Genomic DNA, 20,786 nt, shown 5'->3' with positions numbered 1-20,786 from the left:
ACGCATGGTGGATATGTGGAAAATATCGTACTATAGAGTTTCCCAGACCGCAGCGCCATCTGTTGTTGAAAATTGTAACTACTGTAATTTCGAAAGTTTGTCTGGCTGAAAATGTACTGTTGTTCCAAGCATATTGCAGCAAACGGTGTATTTCTATCGCTGCTCGTTTAGTTTTTATTGCCGTTTCAAATATACCGGTCATTTTTGAAACACCCTATATATATATATATATATATATATATATATATATATATATATATACGTCACACCCACACCCACACACACACACACACACACACACACACATATATATATATATATATATATATATATATATATATATATATATATGTGTGTGTGTGTGTGTGTGTGTGTACACACACACACACTTTTGATCCAATAGCTGTTAAGAATTAAGACACAAAGGCATTATAGACCTTGGCTGCGAGTGGGCATCGATTGAAATCGATGGAGAAAAGTTTTATATTTGTGCCGGACTGGGATTCAAACGCTGTCTCCTGCTTACTAGGCAGATGCTCTCATCACTGAGTCATCCAGACACAGTGGTCATTGCAACTGCACGGATACCCTAACGCTCCCCCTGTCAGACCCAAATTCTCAACTTATCCACACACTATAAATGTAGTGCCCATGCCCATTGTCCTCATTACTCGCCGCATTTCGCCGATTCCTGTAAGCCTGGTGTGCAACTGTACTGAAGAGGTCATGGGCCGTCTCGCCTTAATTACATTATACCATTCTTGATCCAGCAGACATTATGAAATTAAGACACAAAGGAATTGCAGACCTTGGCTGGGAACGGACAGTGATTGAAATCAATGCAGAAAATTGAGAATCTGTGCCGGACCGGGATTCGAACCCGAGTCTTCCGCTTACTAAGGCAGATGCTCTGAACCCTGGGCTATCCAGATACAGTGGTCATTGCAACTGCACAGCAGATCATTGTATCTGGATGGCTCAGTGTTAAGAGCATCTGCCTAGTAAGCAGGAGGTCCGGGTTCTGATTCCGGTCCGGCGCAAATTTTCAACTTTCCTCACTGATTTCAATCAATGACCGCTCGAAGCCAAGGTCTGTTACTCCTTTTGTGTCTTAATAAGGAAAATATGTCACTTGGATGATTCGTGCGCAGCAACGAAGATTGTGTACTCCGTCAAATATGAAAAGAAAAATGGTGTACTGTGAGTAAGATTTTGGTGCCATCTTATTAGATTCATATGAAAAGCAGCAGTTTCGCTGTAAGGCGAGGCAATAGTCGGATTTATTGGTCACGCAGAGTAACTCCCTCCCTCCTTTCCAACGTCCACGGCCGATGTGTGCTTATGGGGGGGACGCGCTTCTAGTCAATACGAACTCACCCCTGCCGTGCTTCCTCTGCGTCATGCCGGCTTTCCCCTCGTCTCACGCAAAGTTCCCTGCTCAAACGCCCACAGAGAGAGCTAACTGACCTTCGCACACGAATCTCGTGAGGCAAAACTGAATGACAGGTTTGGTAGCGCGCGTCAAATACACCTTTTCAGTCAAATTCGTGTGGGATGCAGTTCGATAATGACTCCGACGGTAATTAAGTCCCTAAACGCACGGTAAGACTCTGAATCGTCTTAGTCTCTGCTGAGAAATCGCTGGGCTGATTATCAGCGAACATTCAAACTTTGTGCCGAACTGGGACTCAAAAACCGAAACTGGACCTTTCAAGGGCAGTACAGTTCCTTAGATTGAAAGCAATCAAATACTCAACGCGGGCTAAGATATTTTCATTCTGGAATCCCTTTGCTTACAGAAGTGCTAGGCCTGCTCAAAAGTCTCTCTCCGCCAAACACACTGATCCTGGTATCGAAATTTTGCCTCATTATTCTGTTAACTGCTGCTTGGCAGCTGATCGTTAACAAAACGGAACGAGAAGTGATATAGTCGATCGACTGTTTGAAATGTCCATCCATTCGTACATAAACGCATTTTTTTCCGTCAGCATCTGTAGTTCCGCCGACGTTAAATATCAGAACTGGGCGTTAGGCGGTATGGAGTGGTCACAGAATTGCTTCTAGTCTCTCGACTGCTCTTAAAACGCTGTGAATACGACCTGCACACGGTACAGACGGTTGTTCGAACTCCGCGATTGTGTGGACAGCTTCCTCAGATCGCCTCGCGGAGTAGTTGATAACTTTCACTCAGGTCAGTGGCCTCTTCCCAACGGCCTCCGAGCCGGTACCCAAGGTGTGTTCAGATTGTATCTACAGACAATATAGTTATCACTCTTTATGTAGATTATATGTTATCTGTGCAGTTAACACAATAAACTGGCGCTCTGCCCTTGAAATTCCTACTCTACAGTTGCATATTAGGCAGCTTCAGCTCCTTATTACTACGTATCATAAATACATACAATGCGTGATAAACGACGGATGGTAATTCGTTTTTAGTCAGTCGTCGTAAAAATAAAATTTACATGGTATGCGATGAAACAATGACGGAGGAGGATGTGACAACATACAATTTCCATTCTTTTTGTATCATTTTCCTTGTTTTTTCTACTTGCGACAGACATCTTTGGTACGTTAACTATATGTCGTTCTAAATGTGGCCTCTTTCGATTAAATCATTGCGTTGCTTGTCCCTGTTTATAAAATAATCCAAGACACTATGAATCGAAGGGCTCTGTTAACTCTCTACGCCCTTACCAGTGTATTCTGAAAGCCGTATCAGCTTGTGTTCTATCCTAACCAAGAGACAGTTTTATTTCAACAGGTAGCTGGATAGTGTTGGGTAACAGGCTGCACAGCAGTAATGTCAGTATCACGCCGATTGAATATTAGGGGCTTCCTAAGCAAACTATTATAAATTAAAAACAAATAGTTGATTACAGATACCCTATCCGCAATTCCGTAATGTAAAAGATGAATTCGTGTAATTGTGAAACACATATTTTTTAATATTTCTTTATTTCAAATTATCATTTTTTGTTTTAAGCAGACTCAAACCGCCAAGTGTCGTACTGCAGTGTTCTATCTGCACAATTGCGCTAAACGACGACACTGGGATGACTGACAGCACGGGCTATTGAACAAACCTATGTAAAAGCACATGTTCTTGGCCATCTGAAGATAAGTGGTTACCCACTGGAAACTAGTTACACGATGCAAATAAACGATAACACCAAAAATGACGTTTGCGATGATTTTATTAATAGCTAAAACGTTTGGATTCTCATTCGAAGCTTATATGAGCTGGCTTTGTCGGTTGGTGAAGAGAGCTGCTGCAGCCCCCTCCACGACGCTGCCATTCCATCCCTCCCCTTCCACCTCCTCCTGTCCCCCCCTCCAGGCTGTGTGAGTCACAGGTCTCTGTGCCTACTGCCTGCCGCTTAGTTGTCAGTCCGCTGCAGCCAGTTGTCGGAGAAGGAGCGCTTTGGAAGCTCTAGTCAAGCTATACACGTCCTAGCCACGTTTAGACTTTGTCTTCGCTTTGCTGCTTTAGTAATTCAGTTTGGTGAGTACTTGAGCATTTAAAATGTTAGTTTTGTACATTTGTATATGAAAAAGCGTAGAATTTTTCATTTTGATGAAGGGAAACGTCTGGCTACCAATTTTAGGGTGTGGTTTTTCCATGCTTGTTGGAGTGGCTAGACGCACAAAAAGTGACTTCTTACTGTGGTGTAATAAAATATATGGTACACCCGTGAGAACTAAATCCATATATTAAAGCAGATGGAATTAAAATTTAAAATCTTTTATTTTAGTTTGTAACTACAAGTTTATATATAGCTGTGCAGAACTTGTATTGCAGTTTTACTTTTTATAGGTATAAATATGAAGCGTTATAGCTCTTAAGTGATAATTTATTAAAAGTCCACTAGTTCGAATGTTGCTGAGGAACTCACCAGTCGAAGCACTGGGCAACTTAAGTGTAGTTTGAACAGAGTAAGAGTTAGAAAAATCTTGTCCCTGACTGTTAGTGTCGTGAAGGATAGTGCGTTTAGCTGTTTGTAATTACTACGCATGATGCAAAGAAACTTGACTTCTTGCCTTCACCCCCCCCCCCCCCCCTCCTCCTCTGCCTCCTAAAAAGATACTGCATTAAGAAAACAGGAAGTGTTTCCGGTGTACGATGAACGTTAAGAAACGGGATAATGGCGGAGGCAGCTGTGAAGTCTGCCTCCCCTTCGGTCAGCACACGGACATCACACTTTAGTTCGTAAGGTTTCCTAACTGGCGATCGAATGGGCTGTTGGCAGTAGTGAAAGTTTACTATAGTAAAGCCATCAAGACTACTGGTTAGTTGGCTCTGCGGAACGATAGTAGAGGTTAATTACGTAGTTTAGTCGGGGATGAAATAGACAGTTCATACAGTGAGCAGCTTTCGTTGTACGTGGAAGGATGGATGGTAGTAAGGCCCCCTCAAAAGAGAAGACAAAGAATGTGATCATTTGCTGTTTAGGATCAGATTGTGTGTTGTTGAGAGGTGTAACTGGTTTTGCTTTATAGTAGCAGAGATCGCATATATTTTGACGTAAAGGTGTACTTGAATGTCTACGTAACCCAAGATTGTTTATAATGCAACGAGGTCGTACTTCTCTTCTTTACACAGCAAATGAATAGTGTTTTCCAGATATTACATGGCGGTTTATGGGGCGTAGTGGCTTGCGTCCTGTTTACTATTCCTAACCTTCAAATTCAGTAAAATACCGGGGAGTTACTTTGATGCAGACTGGTGCTTTCGTGAGTAATTGTATTAGAATTGCTCCGCGTGCTATATGAAGTAGGGGGAACTGAGGCTGGTGATGAAGATAGGTCTTGTAGTCAAGATTCACTAAATTAATATGGGAATGAGATCGTAAAGGTGGAATACATTTTTCTGCGACGGCTGTAACTTCGCAGTGTGACTGTAAGCAGACGTGTCAATGCAGCACCGGAGGGCCTGCTATGCAATACGAAATTGTTGCAGTGCGCAACGTATACCATGGAGGTATACAGTAGTAGCATGGCACTCTGAAGCAGCATGGAAATCGCGTTGGGAAAATTTGTATTTGTAACATTTCCTTTTCGCAATCTAACATTCGTGACCTCTGCTAGGTGCAATCTGCTCCTCTTAATTCTTTCGAAGGGCTAGGTCCGAAATTTTTGCTGTAGCGTAACAAATTGCTATTGTAACGGGTCGTGTGGCGGTGCGTCCGTGTAATTGCAGCAAGCGCGACCCGGCCGGCGTCATCGACCTTGGGGAAACTTGAACTCAGCTGCGCATTTTTGTTCATATCGCCACCTTTAGGGCATTCACTCCGCCTACTGTTTTAGTGACTCTGTGACAAGACTTGTCATTTCTGTGGGCGTCTGCGCTTAATTCTTTCGCACCCTCAATCAGATTCAGGTAGTGTTCTACAGTCGTGTTTATAAGTTCCTCATATTCGCATGAATATCTTTGGTCTCACGACCTCGTGCTCCTCAAGTGCAACTCTCTCTCTCTCTCTCTCTCTCTCTCTCTCTCTGTGTGTGTGTGTGTGTGTGTGTGTGTGTGTGTGTGTGTGTGTGTGTAAAAAAAATCACTTCTACCATTCCCGCTTGTTATCGGCCTAAATTTAAGATGGTAATTGGCGTTGGGAAGTAATCTCGTTAAATGTTCCACGACTATGTTGCCAGTATTCCCATTCGATAAGACACCGTGGAATGCTGACGGTAACGGTGTGCCTGCTGATTTCCGGGTTCTGTTTCCCCTTTTGTTCGTGTTTTACCACACTGTAAGGTTGTAAAGCACCTCAATTTACAACTGATGTTCAGCACTTTATTGAACCGCCATGTGCCTGAACTGCCACAGGAGCTATTAAGATGATTTGTTTGGGCAGATTCTAGAGATACAGAAAAGGTGCAGGGCCATAACTGACATGGAACTGTGAAGGCGGTAAAGGTGTGTGGGGTAGCCAGGTGGTTGCATGGAGATTGCTTGGCGCATATGGAAACGGGAGCAGCTGCCACTACGTAGGCGTGCAGGCTGGTTGCCATAAACGGCAGCTGCTGAGCCGTCGCGCCCTAATATAGCAGCGAGCGCTGAAAGGCAGGCGCTGTGGCGCGCGGACATGCAGATGGAACAGGTGATCAGAGGATGAGTTAACGCTCTGTTGGGTCCTCCTTTCCAACAGCGGCGCCATACGCACTAGGCAAAGGACAAGTCTTGTGGTTCTAGATTACCGAAGCACTTTGCCTACAGGTCCAGTCTGCCGAATAATCAACGATTGCCCCAGCAGTTTCGAAGTTCCAGTACTCGGAATGTCATTTTACGTTTCCAGAATATTCTCCTAACATGTGGCACCTTTAGAAACTATCGCAATCCCTTCTCCCGATCATGATGGCATCGGAGAAAAACATAATGTACGCTGCATGTCGTGGGGTCACGTAGGTTTTCGCTACGGGGCAAGCCGTCCATTTATGTAAGGAATGATACGGAATGTGCGTGCGGAGGTATTAGTATCTTTGTATAACGTTGTACTCTATATTCAATAGGTAGAGCTAAGCAGTCATCTGCTTTGGATGCGCAGTACTTCTGTAGTTTGGCGTCAGTCAAGAACGTAACCTTTAGCAATGTTTCGCTGCTTCCTTTTTTCTGTGTGCTCAACAGCAAACGCGGCTGGTCGGAAGTTTCGAAAAAGTTAGGATCACACATGTAGCTGCGCTCCAACCGAACGGCTAGTGTGGGATCCGGTTGTATAAATACTGGTGACGTCACAGTGGCACAACATACGGCATCAGTAAGAACTGCTCGGCGCGGTGCTTCCATCCTTGACCCTTCAGAAAGCCGTTTCCAACTTCATTGCTGTCTTGACAGTGAAGCGTGAAAATGATTAATCATCAAATCCCTTGTACCTCACTTATCCAGCTGACTGCAGGTCATGCGCTATGAAGTTGAAATATCCTGAGACCATCGGAGTGCACATTAGTGAACCTCTTCCGTATGGACAGGGAAAGTGTTATGAAGATAGCGCTCAAATTAGGTCCGAGCGCTTTGTCTGTTTCGAAGCGATTTTTGCGGAGTCGGTAACACTGGCTTTTCTAGTAGCAGTGCATACCAACAGATTTTTACTGGGTTGTGAAGTTCGTATGCGTTTTTTTACCACTTCGTAGTATCTTTTATATGTGGTTACTTCAGTAGTAGTTACCGAAATTAAACTCGGTGGGGATGAAATGAAGGCGGGTGTCGGCTCTTGCCTATTGATCGCAGCGGGCCCTGTGCACTTCCCGCAAAGTCAACGGCCGCAGTAACGATTGTGTGGCGTGGCCTTCGCAAGCTATGCCCGTGGCGCCAGCTGCCGGCATGGCCCGCGCAACCTATGAAACCTATGGGGCTGTACCGGGTTTAGCAAGGACGTGGAAAATAATTTGAGGTGCAAGCTTTCGTATATAAATGACTAGGTGTCAGAAGCAATACTATGGTTTATCGCTCAGGACACTGTAGCGTTTAAGAAGCTTGCGTTCATTCAGAATGCGTATAAATTCCATACTTGTGAAATTCGAACTCCCTCGAATGTGGACAATGGAAGGTATCAATTGTAGTAGAGTGCGCAAACTGGTTATTACTATCCACATTAGAGGAACTCGCTCCCAGAAATCGAAAGAACTATAAGGATGATGTAATGCACTGAACACTTAGGTTTAGACTAATAAATATTTTTGTTAAAGGAAGTGTGCCATTAAGATACACAGATTGAGTCATTCAAGCTAGATTTTTTTTTATGGGGGGCGGGCCTAGTAATGCTGTAAGCTGAATATTACAGTAATGCAGTTTAGGACATTGTTTGCAATGACATTGGGAGATGGAAGAGCTGCAGTTTACACAAATTTGTTATTTACTGTACTCTTTGAAGGTGGTTGAAATGTTTGTAGCTCACTGGTTCATTGGCAGTTCTGTGGACATTATTAAATATTAGCTTAGGACTTAACCCAAAGCAACTTTGTCACTTTCATAAATGACAAAATGATGGAACTATTAACTGTAAGTAGATAAGCTGTGCCTTTCATAAAGGAAAAGGTGATCACTAGTGCACAAAATGCTACAGCAGGTTGCAGGAATCTAATTCCTTTGCAAATAAATGACACTGAAAAGTTGGGGGCTATCGTTGCTTCTGCCTAGAGAATAGAAATAAATAAATGTGTAACACTGTTATAAACTGTTAACACTAGGTGGTCTTGTTAAAACATGCCTTGTCTATATTAGTAGTCATTGATAAGTTGTCATTAGGAGTATTTGTTCCCAGGCTATGCATCACTTAAGTTTAATACACAAATACATCAAAAATTGCCACTTCATTGATTTTTCACTCCTTCATTTGAACAGAATGTTGCCTTTCTGAATTTGATTATTTCATCATTTTTTGTTTTGTTTCACTATTAAGATTTGTGTGAAAACATTAAATACTTTGAAACCTGCAGCATTTGAGTGATGGCCAACCCAGCAAGTCCATCCTTGAAGGATCTCCCAAAAGTTGCTCCAGACTTTAAAAGTGAACTGGAAGGTTTCAAGCCAGACAAGATGAAAAAGGCAGAGACTCATGAAAAAAATGTTCTGCCTACTGCTGAAGGTAAGATATCACTTGATTAGGCTAAGAAATTGGAGGCATTATTCTGTAGTTAGAGGTATTGTATACATTTGTTATATGGAAGGTACTGCAAATTGGATAACACTTCAGTTAAAAAATGAGTATTACTGATGCTTCTGGTTTTTAGTGTGTGTGTGTGTGTGTGTGTGTGTGTGTGTGTGTGTGTGTGTGTGTGTGTGTGTGTCAGTCCAGTGTATTCAAACAAGAGATTCGAGGAATGTTTTTCAATACTTGTTTATGAATTAGATGTGAAACAGGAGAAGCAACACTCGGAACTTATTCAGGGAGTCGAGAACTTTAAACCTGAGAGGTTAAAGAGGACAAATACTCAGGAAAAAATAGTCCTTCCTAATGCTGAAGGTAAGTTGTTGGATTCACAGGCAGCCATTTTGCTTCCATGCTTAGAGCCCATTACGTCTCTGCTTAAGCACTGCCCTGGAGAAGACTGCTCTAATACAGTGATTCAAAATTTTCTTTTTAATATTGGAGGAAGATTGACAAGCAAGTCAAAATGTTACTCACTATGTTAATCCTGTGCTACTACGGTTAAAATTATAGTGTACTAAGAAAGTTCAGTGGTACTACTTTAACTGGAGGTTCAGTATACCTCTGAACATGGGACTTGGTACTACTTTCCATAGAAAGAACTTGTCTGCTTTCTTGGAGTTCCACCTGTTTCTCCCACAGAATAACACATTCCATTAAGATATGTGGAAGAAGTGTTGGAAGGTGAAATATTTGGTTATTTATATGGGATGTAACAGGTAAAGCTAATTAATGCATGTTTTGCATAGCTAACATAAATGCTGAACAGCTTATTTTGACTGCAAGGTACTAGAGATTGTAAAGGTAAGTACCCATCTGGGGATATAACATTCTAAGAGTTTGGTTGGTTAATTCACACAAATTTGGTACCTTTTTCATAAACTCAAGTTATGTTAGACAACATTGTGACTGTGCAGCAGTACTTTGAAGGTACCTGCCATTGAAATATTCACTTATATGTTAATGGCATCTGCTAGTATTTCCTTTGGTCTAAAACAGTTAATATGAAAATTTTTTCTGTTGTAGCAAAGGTGTGTTTTATGCTCTTAATGAAATGTTCTTGAAAAACTGGCTTCCCCTATTTCTCATTGTAGAAATAAAGGCTAGCTCCATGAAAAGATACCAGCTTACTCGTACCCAAGAGGTGTGACAGTGTTTCAAAACTTGCATAAAGTAGTGAAAGTACAGACTTTCACAATACATAAGCTTGTATTGTAAAATTACCTGAATATTGAAGGAAATGTTTGTGGTCAGCAAAATAAAGTACTTAGTTACAAAACTGCCTAACAAGTATCCATAAACAGCAATTAAAATATTAATACTAGTGTTGAGAAATTTTGTGGTTTGTTCAGTCTGTCACTTTTTCTGAAAGGCGATTTAATAGAAACTGTTACAAAATGTCATTTTACTCTGGTAAAAGAACTTCATCAATAACTAATGAACATTGTTAGCATCATTCAGTACCACAGACACAATGCATATAGAGCCAGTATTGTTTCCCCTTTAGCAGTGTGGTTGATGGTTGCCTCATACTGCCATTAATATGAAAATGGCAGTCACACTGCACATAACTTTATACACAAGTGTGTTGCTGTTGGTATCTAACCCTGCCACTATTTAAGTTAACCATGTGGGGTATTTGACTGCTTATATGCTAATTCTGGCATAACTGGTGGTGCTTGCCTGTAAAACACTGTGAAGATGGAGTGTCAGTGTGCTTAAATAGGTTTAACTATTGCTGTTATAGACAAGAATCCTTGCTGTGTTTTGAAATGTACATATTGTGTATGCTTTCTGAAATACTAAAGCAGATTCTACTGAAACAGTCAATAACTTCAATGCTCCTGAAGTCAATCACATTTCAAAACTGTGAATATAAAAATTAATATAACTTTAAATTTCAGACACCATCAGAATTGTAATATTTTGTGGATTATGAAGTTCTAAAAATAAACTGCTTTTCACACCATTTACAATTGTCTATTTTAATACAGAATACCCCAAAAACTCGCAATGTAACTGCAAATAGAATAATTTTCAGTATTTAAAATTGGGTCTTAATGCTCTAATGTTTACTATAAATTTTTTCAGATGTGGCCACTGAGAAAACACAGAAGGCTTTGTTGCAGGGTGTTGAAAAATTTGACACAGGAAAACTAAAACACACAGAAACCCAAGAGAAAAATCCCCTTCCTGATAAAGATGGTACGTCTTAAAAGTTTCTTAGCATGTTTATATGGTCTTGAACAATGTGCATGAAATTTTTTTAAAATTAAATTTCTGCTGTAGAAAGCTTAGCAATAAAGCTCTATTTGTAACAAGAATATAAAGGAAAGCCTTTTACATTAATTGCCACTATCTATGAATGCCATGGCTGTGTGTGTTTAAATTCATGCTTGTTTTGTAGTTAAATAAGAACAATTTCTCAGAGCTTTTAAGTATTCATAAACAACAAGGGAATCTTGCTTCAAGCTATTAACAGATAATTTGCAGTGTTTTGCAAGCTTGTTTTTTCTGCATGTTTAACATTGGCTTTGAAACTTCTGGCAGTTGTTAGACAGGAGAAAGTTCACCAGAATTTACTGGAAGGTGTGGAACATTTTGATAAATCTTCGATGAAACACACACAAACACAAGAAAAGAATCTTCTGCCAGATCCAGAAGGTGGGTAGTTATTTATGTTACAGGTAAAAACTCTTACCTGTGCCATTACTTACTGGTTTTGGGATAAGGCTTTGCAATGCACTGATGTCACCAGGGTACAATTCCTGTGTCATTCCTTAATGTGGTAATCACTGTGCAACAGAATTACAGGATAGCTTTTCAAAACCCTGTAATTGTCTCCTAATTGTGGTGCATAAGTTTGAAATTTGGCTCGAAGGTACCTACAACCTTCCTCTGTGATGGTGCGAAAGTGTGGCACCCAGTGACATCACCCTTGGGCTTGGCGACATGTCAAACAGCAAGGTGTCTACAGCTCAAGAGCTCATGTGAGCTGTAGGGTAGGTTGGTGTCACATTATCACCAAATTTCACCACAATTCTGCCCAGTGTCACTGTGGACATTTATAAGTTTATCACAGCCCAATATCCACATTTCACCTTTCTTTTTGACGTCTGTGTGATGAAAGTCATAACTGCAACACCCAGGCTTGAAAACTCTTGGTTCTCTTACAGGTGGATGAGGAAAAATGTCGGGCACACTGCCACTCAGTTGCCACAAAAGGCCTCGGGGGTGGCATGAAGGGTGTCAATGAAACCATCCCTTTCCCTGAGGAGTTGTTTGCCACACATTTCAGTTGAAAAGGTGTGTGTAGTGCGATGAAAAAGATGTTGACAACCTTAAACACTGCTGACACCTTCTGATGTTACAACCCTTCTGATGACACTGTGGGGCTGGATCCCCATTGAATGTGTTTGCACCCCTTTAGAGTGCAGTGAAACTACAATTTTTGCTTTTGTATTCAGGGTGAAACCAGTAGGGACCGTTCAAAACCATTCAACAAAAATTGAACGTGATCTGAACCAGTAAAGATACATGTGCTTTTTCAGCCCTACTGTGGCGTGGTGATGCAGGAATGCAATATTAACACATGCATGAATAAAATGGCAAAGTGTCTCTAATAGCCTCCAGTTTGGCAAAACCTTTGGTGCACCCCTTTGCCTTTGTTGAGCATGTTAGAAATGTATTGTCAGAGGACTTTTTGTGGAGGTTCTGGGTGGTGGTTTGTTTAAAATGTTTTCATTGGCTGCCTGTAAGAAAAGTGTAATGCTGGGTGTCCTAGTTCTGACCTCTGTTGCAGACACAGTAGGAGAGGATATTTGGTGACAATGTGGTGACATTATACCATCTTACGCTGACATGACCTTGCTGTTACATGTCAGTCAGAGTGCTAGGGTTAAGTTGCAGGGTAAAGTAATTTTGCACCATTACAAGAGGTTGTTGGCACTTTTGAGTCAAATTTCAAACTTACACACCACAATGGGGGAGAGGGTGTGCAGTTATGGGGTTTCAAAACTAGTGACCCATTAATTTTGTTGTGAAGTGGAGTGGCTAGGTTATGTGCTTGGTGCTGCATACACTAAGATATCTCCCCAAAAACCTCTAGATAAGCACAAAAATTTTATGGAAAAATGTTCTTTCATGTGGACACATTTTAATTGTAAAGGAATATTGTTGGGCAATTGGATAACTATGTTTCTCTGTATACTTGACTATAAATGGGCCTATAAGATTAGATACTACAGTTAATGGAAATAAGTATTTTATTTTTTGCTTTCTTTAGTAGTTGTGATGGGTATGCAGTTGCCAGTAATCTGCACGGTGAAAGTAAACTACCTAAACTCTAATCAACTGTGTTGATACGTGTAGCTGTAACCTTTTTTCTCCTCCATGATTTTGGTATGGATGCAGCTTCATGCAATTATTGTTGCTCATAGCAGCAGTAACAGTCCTCAGACTGCTGCCCATATGTCAGTGCAGAAATAGGTTTCCTGCAGTGCCATGACCATAGGAACAAAATTGTGATTGTACTGTAAAGCACAAAATCTTGCATAGATATTTGTATTTGCACCCAAGAATTGAATAGTATCATGTAAATCTTACTCTGTGTAAACATGAAGTAGCTTTCCTTCCAAGAACATGTGAAGTTCTGAGCATACTCGTCCTTCGATGGAGTTACTTCGGTGCTGTCTGGATTTCAATGTCCCCATGGATGTTTTCTTGCTCACCTGTAGGAAAAAAATTGTTGGTGGTGGTGATCTGCTGCAACAGAAAAGTTTGGAGATTGTACACTACTTCAGCTCTTCTCCACATTTAAGAGTTGGGCTTCAGATCATCTTGTGGTTCTTCACACTACACCACAAATTTCTTAGTGTTCTCCACTATAGCTTTTGCCTTGTTGGTCAAAACATACATATTGCTGCTTTAATTTGGAGTATTGAATATCTAAAGTTTTGCATGGCATCTGTGAGGCTTTTAATAAATGCATGATTTTGCATTCAGCAATTCAAATTTTTTAAGGTATGAAGCTGCATGTAATGTTATCTTAAATTGTTACTTTCACAGGCTGTAGATAGATTAACTTTCACCATGTGGTATAAAATTCATTTATCAATGAATATATTTGTTAAAAGTATATCTTTTTCACAGTATTGTAGGTAAGTTCTTAATGTGCTTGGTCACTAACATCTCAAATAATATTTAGATTGCAGAATATACATTCTTCGCAACAGGCGGCAGACACTCGTAACTTTCTTTTCACAGAAGATAAATGAGTATGTAAATGTTAATTGTTTCTCAGCTAAACTGAGACAATTTCTCATTGTATTGTGCTTCTGCTTTGAGCAGGATTTTCTTATAATTATTTAAGTAGTAGCAATAAACAGGTTCTCTTCTGCTGTAAAATGTAAATGATGATTCCTGAAAACATTGCTTGACTTCATAACCCATCCTGCTATATTTAAAATCAGCAGTGCTTCATAAAAGTTGCCAGTAATTTGAAATGAAACAAGTACATATGAGTAGATGGCTGTTGTGCTCCAAAATTTGTGTGGAATCACATTAAAATTGTTGAATTTAATGATGAAAATTATCTTTTAAAGCAATCCAACAAGAGAAAGGAAAGCAAAATCTGATCGCTGGAATTGAGAACTTTGATACAAGCAAACTGAAACATACCGAAACTCAGGAGAAAAATCCACTGCCAACAAAAGAAGGTAGGACATGGATTCAAACTTAGATTATTCAGTGTCTAACCCACTGGTGTTCATAACCTTAATGCAATGTTATGTTTATTTGCAGCTATTGATGAAGAAAAGAAGGCATAAACATGAAACTGTGTAACAAAGACTGAGCTGTTACAGACTCGGCTCAATTGGGATCACATTTTTATCGTTTTTTGCTACACTTCACTATTTATAGAATTTTTTTATTGTCCGGCCATTAAACAACGAAAATTTTGTATTATGTGCTTCCACTTAAATTGCTGGTACAATAGTAAAGGAGACTTCAACTAAGACTTTAAAGAAGTCATGACAGCAGTTTGTGATGTCTTAATGTAATGTCCTAATGCTGAAGCTGGTCAGAACTGTAATGAGATTGTGATGTTTAAAAAATAGGCCTTTAGTTTGTAAAACTGGGATGCAGTGGTACTAATGATAATCAGTGATATTATATAATGTATGTCTTGTTTTGTAAACATACACCTAAGTTTTTTTATAATCAACAGTAAATGCTTTATACGACTTTTGGAATATAGAACATTTCAAATGTAGAATACTTACTATTCATTTGTATAAAAGCGATATCCAGAAGGTTATGTGCAACACTATCCCCTGAAACTAAAATGTAGTGGGATAGTGATGAAATACAGAATTGCTCAATTTTGTAAGAATTTATTTTGAAAGGAACTATCTTTGTTAAATTTTTCCAGTATTTCTTTATACATTCCACCATTCATGATAGCAAATTTCAAATGTTTTTCCACAGAATTGTGCAAGACAGATTTGTTGCTTTAATCATGTGCTAACTGTGTGAATGTGTTGAAAACTTTTGGCTTTTAATCATGAAGTCTTTCTTTTTGTGGGAATGTGGCAGTATTCAAATGTGGTGCGATGCATACTTTTGCACTTCATGAGCAGTTATGTCAGCTGCCAATAAATTTTGTGTGAATAAAAGTTGGAACTTTGTCCAAATGTATGAATTTCCTGAATGTCCCACTACTCCCTATTGTTCTGGAAGATATTTGATTGGATCTTTCTTAACCTCAATAAATTAAACCAAATGAGAGTTGGGCACCTGTGCTCAATGCAATATTGGTCTTGTTGTAAAACGCATTGTTACATCCAAGCTAACTTCACCAAACACAGCAGTAATTACACTGATGAGCTTAAAACGTTGTGTTTGAGGAACTTGTCTGGTATTATGCAAGGTTGGATATGAATAATTGCAGATCAATTTAAGTGTTCATGTGTTTCTAGTTACAAAAGAATAAACAGCCAAAAAAATAGAAATGGTGCAATGTGAAGAATATAAAGTACATACTTTGAAACTGAAAAAGTTGTGTGGAAATCACATAATGGGTCTCTTTGGGGGTTGTGTATTCTCAGAAAACTTAGTAGTACTGCAGAAAGTGCTGTTAAATCTTTCTACACACACACACACACACACACACACACACACACACACACACAATGGTAATAAGTTAAATAGAAATTTCTCTACAAGAATGATTCATGTGAGATGTTAACATTTCATTGCATTTGCAGTTTCATTCCAATAACTTCAAAAATTAATTTAAATTTCACATAACCATGCCTTAATATTTTCTTGTTGATAAAGGGAGCTATCTGTCAAGGTGTTTCTGAAGCAATCACTTAAGGACAGCACTGCAACATAACTAGCTGTAAGAATTAACTTGTTTCATGTTGATAATGCAGGTACAATCACATTCAGCTGACATGTATCGCAAATTCTACACAATTTTAAAATTTAAATGACTAACTGTTCCCGAAGTACCAAACATTTTCATTCAAGATTACTGAAAGTGTATGTATAAAGTGACTAGAGCAGGTCATATACTGTGTATCCATTGTAAGTTGACTGGTTTCTCACAGTTCCAATAACGATCTGCAAACAACTCCCTGTAATTAGATGGCTTAAAGGGTTTCATTAGTAAGGTGTGGGTTTTATTCCAGATTTCCTGTTGTGTATAGAAATGTTATCTTTGTATCCTAATGCTGCAGAATCAAAATTATCTTACCTCAGTTCATTTGGAACTGTGTAATCTTTACCCTGAACAATGCTGAAAGCAAATATCCTATCAGAGCAGTGAAAGAATAAGGATTTTATAAGGTTTCCATTTCTACAGTGTTTGCTGTAGATAAATTTTTCCTAATTATTCTGAGACAGAAGGGAGTGAAAGTGTGTGAACTAATGTAGCAGTTCAGTGGCCAAAACAATAAAAAAATTCATAATGTAAGGCCAATTCAACTTAGGTTTCTCATCAGATTATGAATGCCCATAATTATTTTTTGGGACACACAAATAAATTAGTTTGTAGTTGAGGTGTATTTGTGGAAGTTAATCACAAACCTTTAGAGTAATTAAATTGTCTTTGTCTAGTAATGATTTGCCAAACACCAGACCTCATGGGATTCCAAATTTGAATTTTCCTCCACTTTGGCTTTCATCATGTGGCACAATAATGCAGTGCTCTATTCTTACAAATGTAAGGCTACAGTCATGTCAGGAATGATGTAATCTTTGCTTCCCAGCATGATCATTACAAAAGTGAGGGCACAGAATACTAACTACTGAAATTAAACAAGCAAAAACTGCCATAACCACTTAGAGCTAAGGTAACTGAAAAGTTTGCGTTGGATACAGAGAAAAATGTTTGTTTTGTCAGAAAAACAAATGTTCTGTAATCAGATAATTCCTTAACTCTTTTTAAAGTTTTAGAAGATATCCCTTTGGTCACTGATTGCAATGATTATCTCAAAGGTCTCTCTTACATCCGCATGGTAGACTGTAAAATAATGTTTCTATTGCAGGTTAAGTGCTTAATTAAAATTAGTTTTAGGGATTGAAATAGCATTTCCAGGTAACTACCCTGGCTCCCCATTTTAAAGGAAAATAGTTTCAAATTACCTGGAGACGAAAGAAATTATGAGCTACTTTCACTGAACTCAACCCATTGTTTCTGAAAGCCATTATTATTTCTTTGAATAATTATCACCACAATTCAGTTGGATGTTTTTATCATAGGAGCCATTATTATGTCCAATGCAACAAAGACTTAGATAAAAAGTTAATGTAATATTGTCTGTCCCATGTTGCTTTCCTTGTTGGAATAGCAAGTGTTGTTCTGTGTGAAAAACAAATGATTGCTGTTGCTCATTTTGCAAATTGGACTTGAATCAAATTGAGACTTACCACTGTTGGAATCTGCACTAAAACAGGCTTGAATTCTTTTATGATCAGCTGTTATGTGACTGTGAAATGGTACAATGCAAAGGAGCTGCCCCCCTCTTCCCAATTAATTTTCATCACACTATCTTGTGTGGGAATATGACTTCCACTGATGTCTAATGGTTGAAGTACAGGGTGGTTATAATTAAACTTTCACTACTTGAGCCAGTGTAGATGGAAAACTATTTAATGTATGGATACCTGACTTTTTACAAATGATGTTCAGACTGTGTGCTGCAGAATTTGTTTCATGACTTGCCTCCAAGTGTTGGTAGTGGTATGGCTATGTAGGATTGAAACAAAATCATAAGTCTGCATCACAGCTGCAGTCAGTCAGGTGAGTGGGGATTTACTCATAAAGCAGTTTTATCTAAACAGCAATAATAGTTAAACTGCTCACTGGTATTGAAGTGTTACAGGAATACAGAGGTCCTTCTCCTGCACCAGGGCCAATATGATCTGGAAGTTCAAATTAACTGGTGATTTGGGTATTCCTCCTGGGAGAGTCCAATGCCCAATTGGTAAACAAATTTTTGGAGCTACTGTTGCCATGGTTCAGAATGCTGGACACAATGTGCAGTCTTCAAGCAGTGTGTGAGTTGTCAAGACAGCTTAACATTCCATGGTACACACTTCGAAGAAGGGGGGAGGGGGGGGGGGAGAGAATTGTGGAGTGGTATCTATAGTGCAGATGGTTGTCACATTAAGCAACCTTTGTGACCTGGAGTGTAAACATTGTACGCAATTAAGATGTTACCATTGGAAAGCAGATGCGCCTGGTGTCTTTATTTCAAGTAATAAAAGGTTTAGCAATCTGTAACAAATGTCAATTGCATACCCATATTTTGGTCACAGTGGCTGAAATCTGGATATACAATAAACATTATTTGACTAATTGCTCTGCCCTTTACTATTTGAAATGTTACACTTTCATGTGGCAATTAAAATGTTTCTTTCAACGATTTGTCATTCCTCTTCCGCATGTCCTTACAAATGTTTCCACAAAGTTTCATTGTGATGTCTTTCATGAGGAGCCCTCTCAAGTAGTGAATATTTAATAACAACCACCCTCTACATTCATTGTACCAGGTAGAATCTGATATCTGTACATCTTTGTCATGTTAGTTGAAAACATAACTGACAATGATTTGGAATTGTCTAATATGAGACCAAAATCCCAGAAGAAAGTAGTTTGATTTACAAAACGGAAAAAAAAGTAACACAAAGGGGGGGGGGGGGAAGGAGGAGAATCAGTTGGCCACAAGATTTCCTGCACAGAAAATTATCTGTAGAATAAGTGGGCCAAAGTTTCCTATCATCTGAAAGGGAAACAACCATTCTGAACTGTGAGCATTGTAAAGCAAGTGTGTAAGTCTGTACAGGGACTGGACATCTCCACTTTATTATTAAGTTAACTTGTTTCCTTCAATTGGTGCACAAAGCAGTTAATTGTATATTTTTTTAGTTTTTACCCATTGACACTAGCTGATGATTTTTCAGCTGGGATTACTGAGCATGTCATAAAAATTTATACGGATAGGCTGAATGTTGTTACTGCATTTACCATGTTACTTAAAATACAATGTATAGACAAAGGCACAATAAAGAAAAAAATACACAAGATCTTTAATGTTTGTTACAACAGCAGTATTTAGTTTCCTTTTTAATACTGTCATACTGTATAAAACATTTTTGAGATACTGCTAAATGCTTTTTTTCTCCACTGTATATCTGTGTGCCATCATCCTCCCCCCCCCCCCCTTTTTCCCCATGTCAAATGCTTATCTGTAACAGTGCCTAAAAAATTTTGTGCTGCTCATTTCTTCAATTGCTTCTTTATTGTAATCCTTACATTAAACATTTCACTGTTTTTGTTTGAAACACTACAGACATTGCTTTAGACTGATTTATAAAAAGATTGTTTTAGATACTTGCTTGCATTTTCAGCATTCAGGAGTGCTACCTTTTCCAGCTGATCGTTTGTCCCAATTGCACAGATAACTATCATACATCGTAAGTTTCTGATTTACAGTCTGCAAAGTCATTTACATAGAGAATAAACAGTACAACTGTGACACACCATGTCTGCTTGTTTGTAACTAAGATCTGTGATTGTTTTCCTCGCTATTAGGTCTCATTTCTATGCACAGTTTCCTATTAGAAATGTAAAATTTAATTACATTGCAGTGTTTCCCTCGAATACCATACTCATAGTTTCTCCATTAGCTTGGGATGATTTGTGCAGCCAAATGCTGTAGCAATGTCCATGAAGATCCTGTCAGTCTTATGTTGCTTGTCAAGTGAACTGGACGAGTTCAACTGAATATGTTGTCATCAATGTTTACTTCCCTTCTCTGAAACTATGTTGTAGCAAGTGTAGTATTTGTTATAAATGGAGAGTCCAGGTTGGAATATAAAGTTATGAAAGGATTGTGACTCATTGTAGAGATGACATGTTGAGTTGCAAACAGGCCCAACAAATAGATTGTTACCCACTAAGCTTTTGGACAAAGTGTTCATCAGACAAGGAAGGAAAACATACACTCTCAGAAGCAGGCACACCTCACACACACATGATCACCTTATCTAGCCTGTCTGGACAAACTGCAGCTCTTCTGGTGAACTAAAGGAGCAATCTAGAGTGGGCAGCAAAAAAAAAAAGGGGGGGAAGAGCATTGTCTAGCACTGTGTGCAGTGACTAGAAGGTGGCAGGACAATGCTGCCAGGTGCAGGGTTGGGAGTCTGGAGAGGGGAGGAGGGAAGAAAGAGTAGAGCAAAGAGGGAAAAACTTTGGCCCTTATTGACCAACACCTCCAACCAATTTCCAAAAATCTAGCCTCCCACATCAGAGATACCAACCCCGTCCTTTACTGACTCTCCACCAACCCTCCCCCCCCCCCCCCCCCCCCACCGCCCCCTTTACCTCCTGGAGCCTTAATCATCACTGTTGATGCAACTTCACTCATGTGCATGGCCTTACCACCATTGAATATTGGGAGATTTAATGCCCTTCAGACTCCAAACCCACTACCTCATTCTTCATATGCTTTACTAACTCTATCAAACAATGGAAAATCCAGGATGGAATGTAACAGAGCTGAAACTACACTGCGAGCAGCAGCACCAGTGCATGATGGGAGTGGCGACTCGATGAGAGTAAGGAGGAGGCTG

General features: G+C 39.4%; 1 protein-coding gene and 1 long non-coding RNA gene across 6 annotated transcripts; one reads left to right on the top strand and one right to left on the bottom strand.

Annotated features, from left to right (window-relative positions):
- Nucleotides 1-3,347: 3,347 nt before the first annotated feature.
- LOC126184638 (thymosin beta) lies at nt 3,348-15,331 on the top strand. 5 transcript variants are annotated; one of them, XM_049927112.1, is made up of 7 exons: nt 3,348-3,505; nt 8,431-8,579; nt 8,844-8,957; nt 10,734-10,847; nt 11,193-11,306; nt 14,246-14,359; nt 14,445-15,331. In XM_049927112.1, the coding sequence occupies exons 2-7, from the start codon at nt 8,441-8,443 to the stop codon at nt 14,468-14,470; spliced, it is 621 nt and encodes a 206-aa protein (XP_049783069.1). In that variant the 5' UTR covers nt 3,348-3,505; nt 8,431-8,440; the 3' UTR covers nt 14,471-15,331. The 5 variants fall into 5 exon arrangements, with proteins under 5 accessions (XP_049783069.1, XP_049783073.1, XP_049783072.1 ...); XM_049927113.1 differs by lacking the exon at nt 3,348-3,505 and adding an exon at nt 7,264-7,385; XM_049927114.1 differs by lacking the exon at nt 3,348-3,505 and adding an exon at nt 7,412-7,541.
- Nucleotides 14,903-19,209, bottom strand: LOC126184640 (uncharacterized). Its single transcript, XR_007536852.1, has 2 exons — nt 15,825-19,209; nt 14,903-15,790 (listed from the first exon to the last, which is right to left on the bottom strand). It is a non-coding gene; the product is annotated as an uncharacterized LOC126184640 (long non-coding RNA).
- Nucleotides 19,210-20,786: the final 1,577 nt, after the last annotated feature.

Source organism: Schistocerca cancellata, chromosome 4 (genome assembly GCF_023864275.1).
Source record: "Schistocerca cancellata isolate TAMUIC-IGC-003103 chromosome 4, iqSchCanc2.1, whole genome shotgun sequence".
In the NCBI taxonomy this organism is placed as follows: domain Eukaryota; kingdom Metazoa; phylum Arthropoda; class Insecta; order Orthoptera; family Acrididae; genus Schistocerca; species Schistocerca cancellata.
The sequence above is the reverse complement of the archived record's forward strand: the minus strand, read 5'-3'. Positions and strand labels throughout refer to the sequence as shown.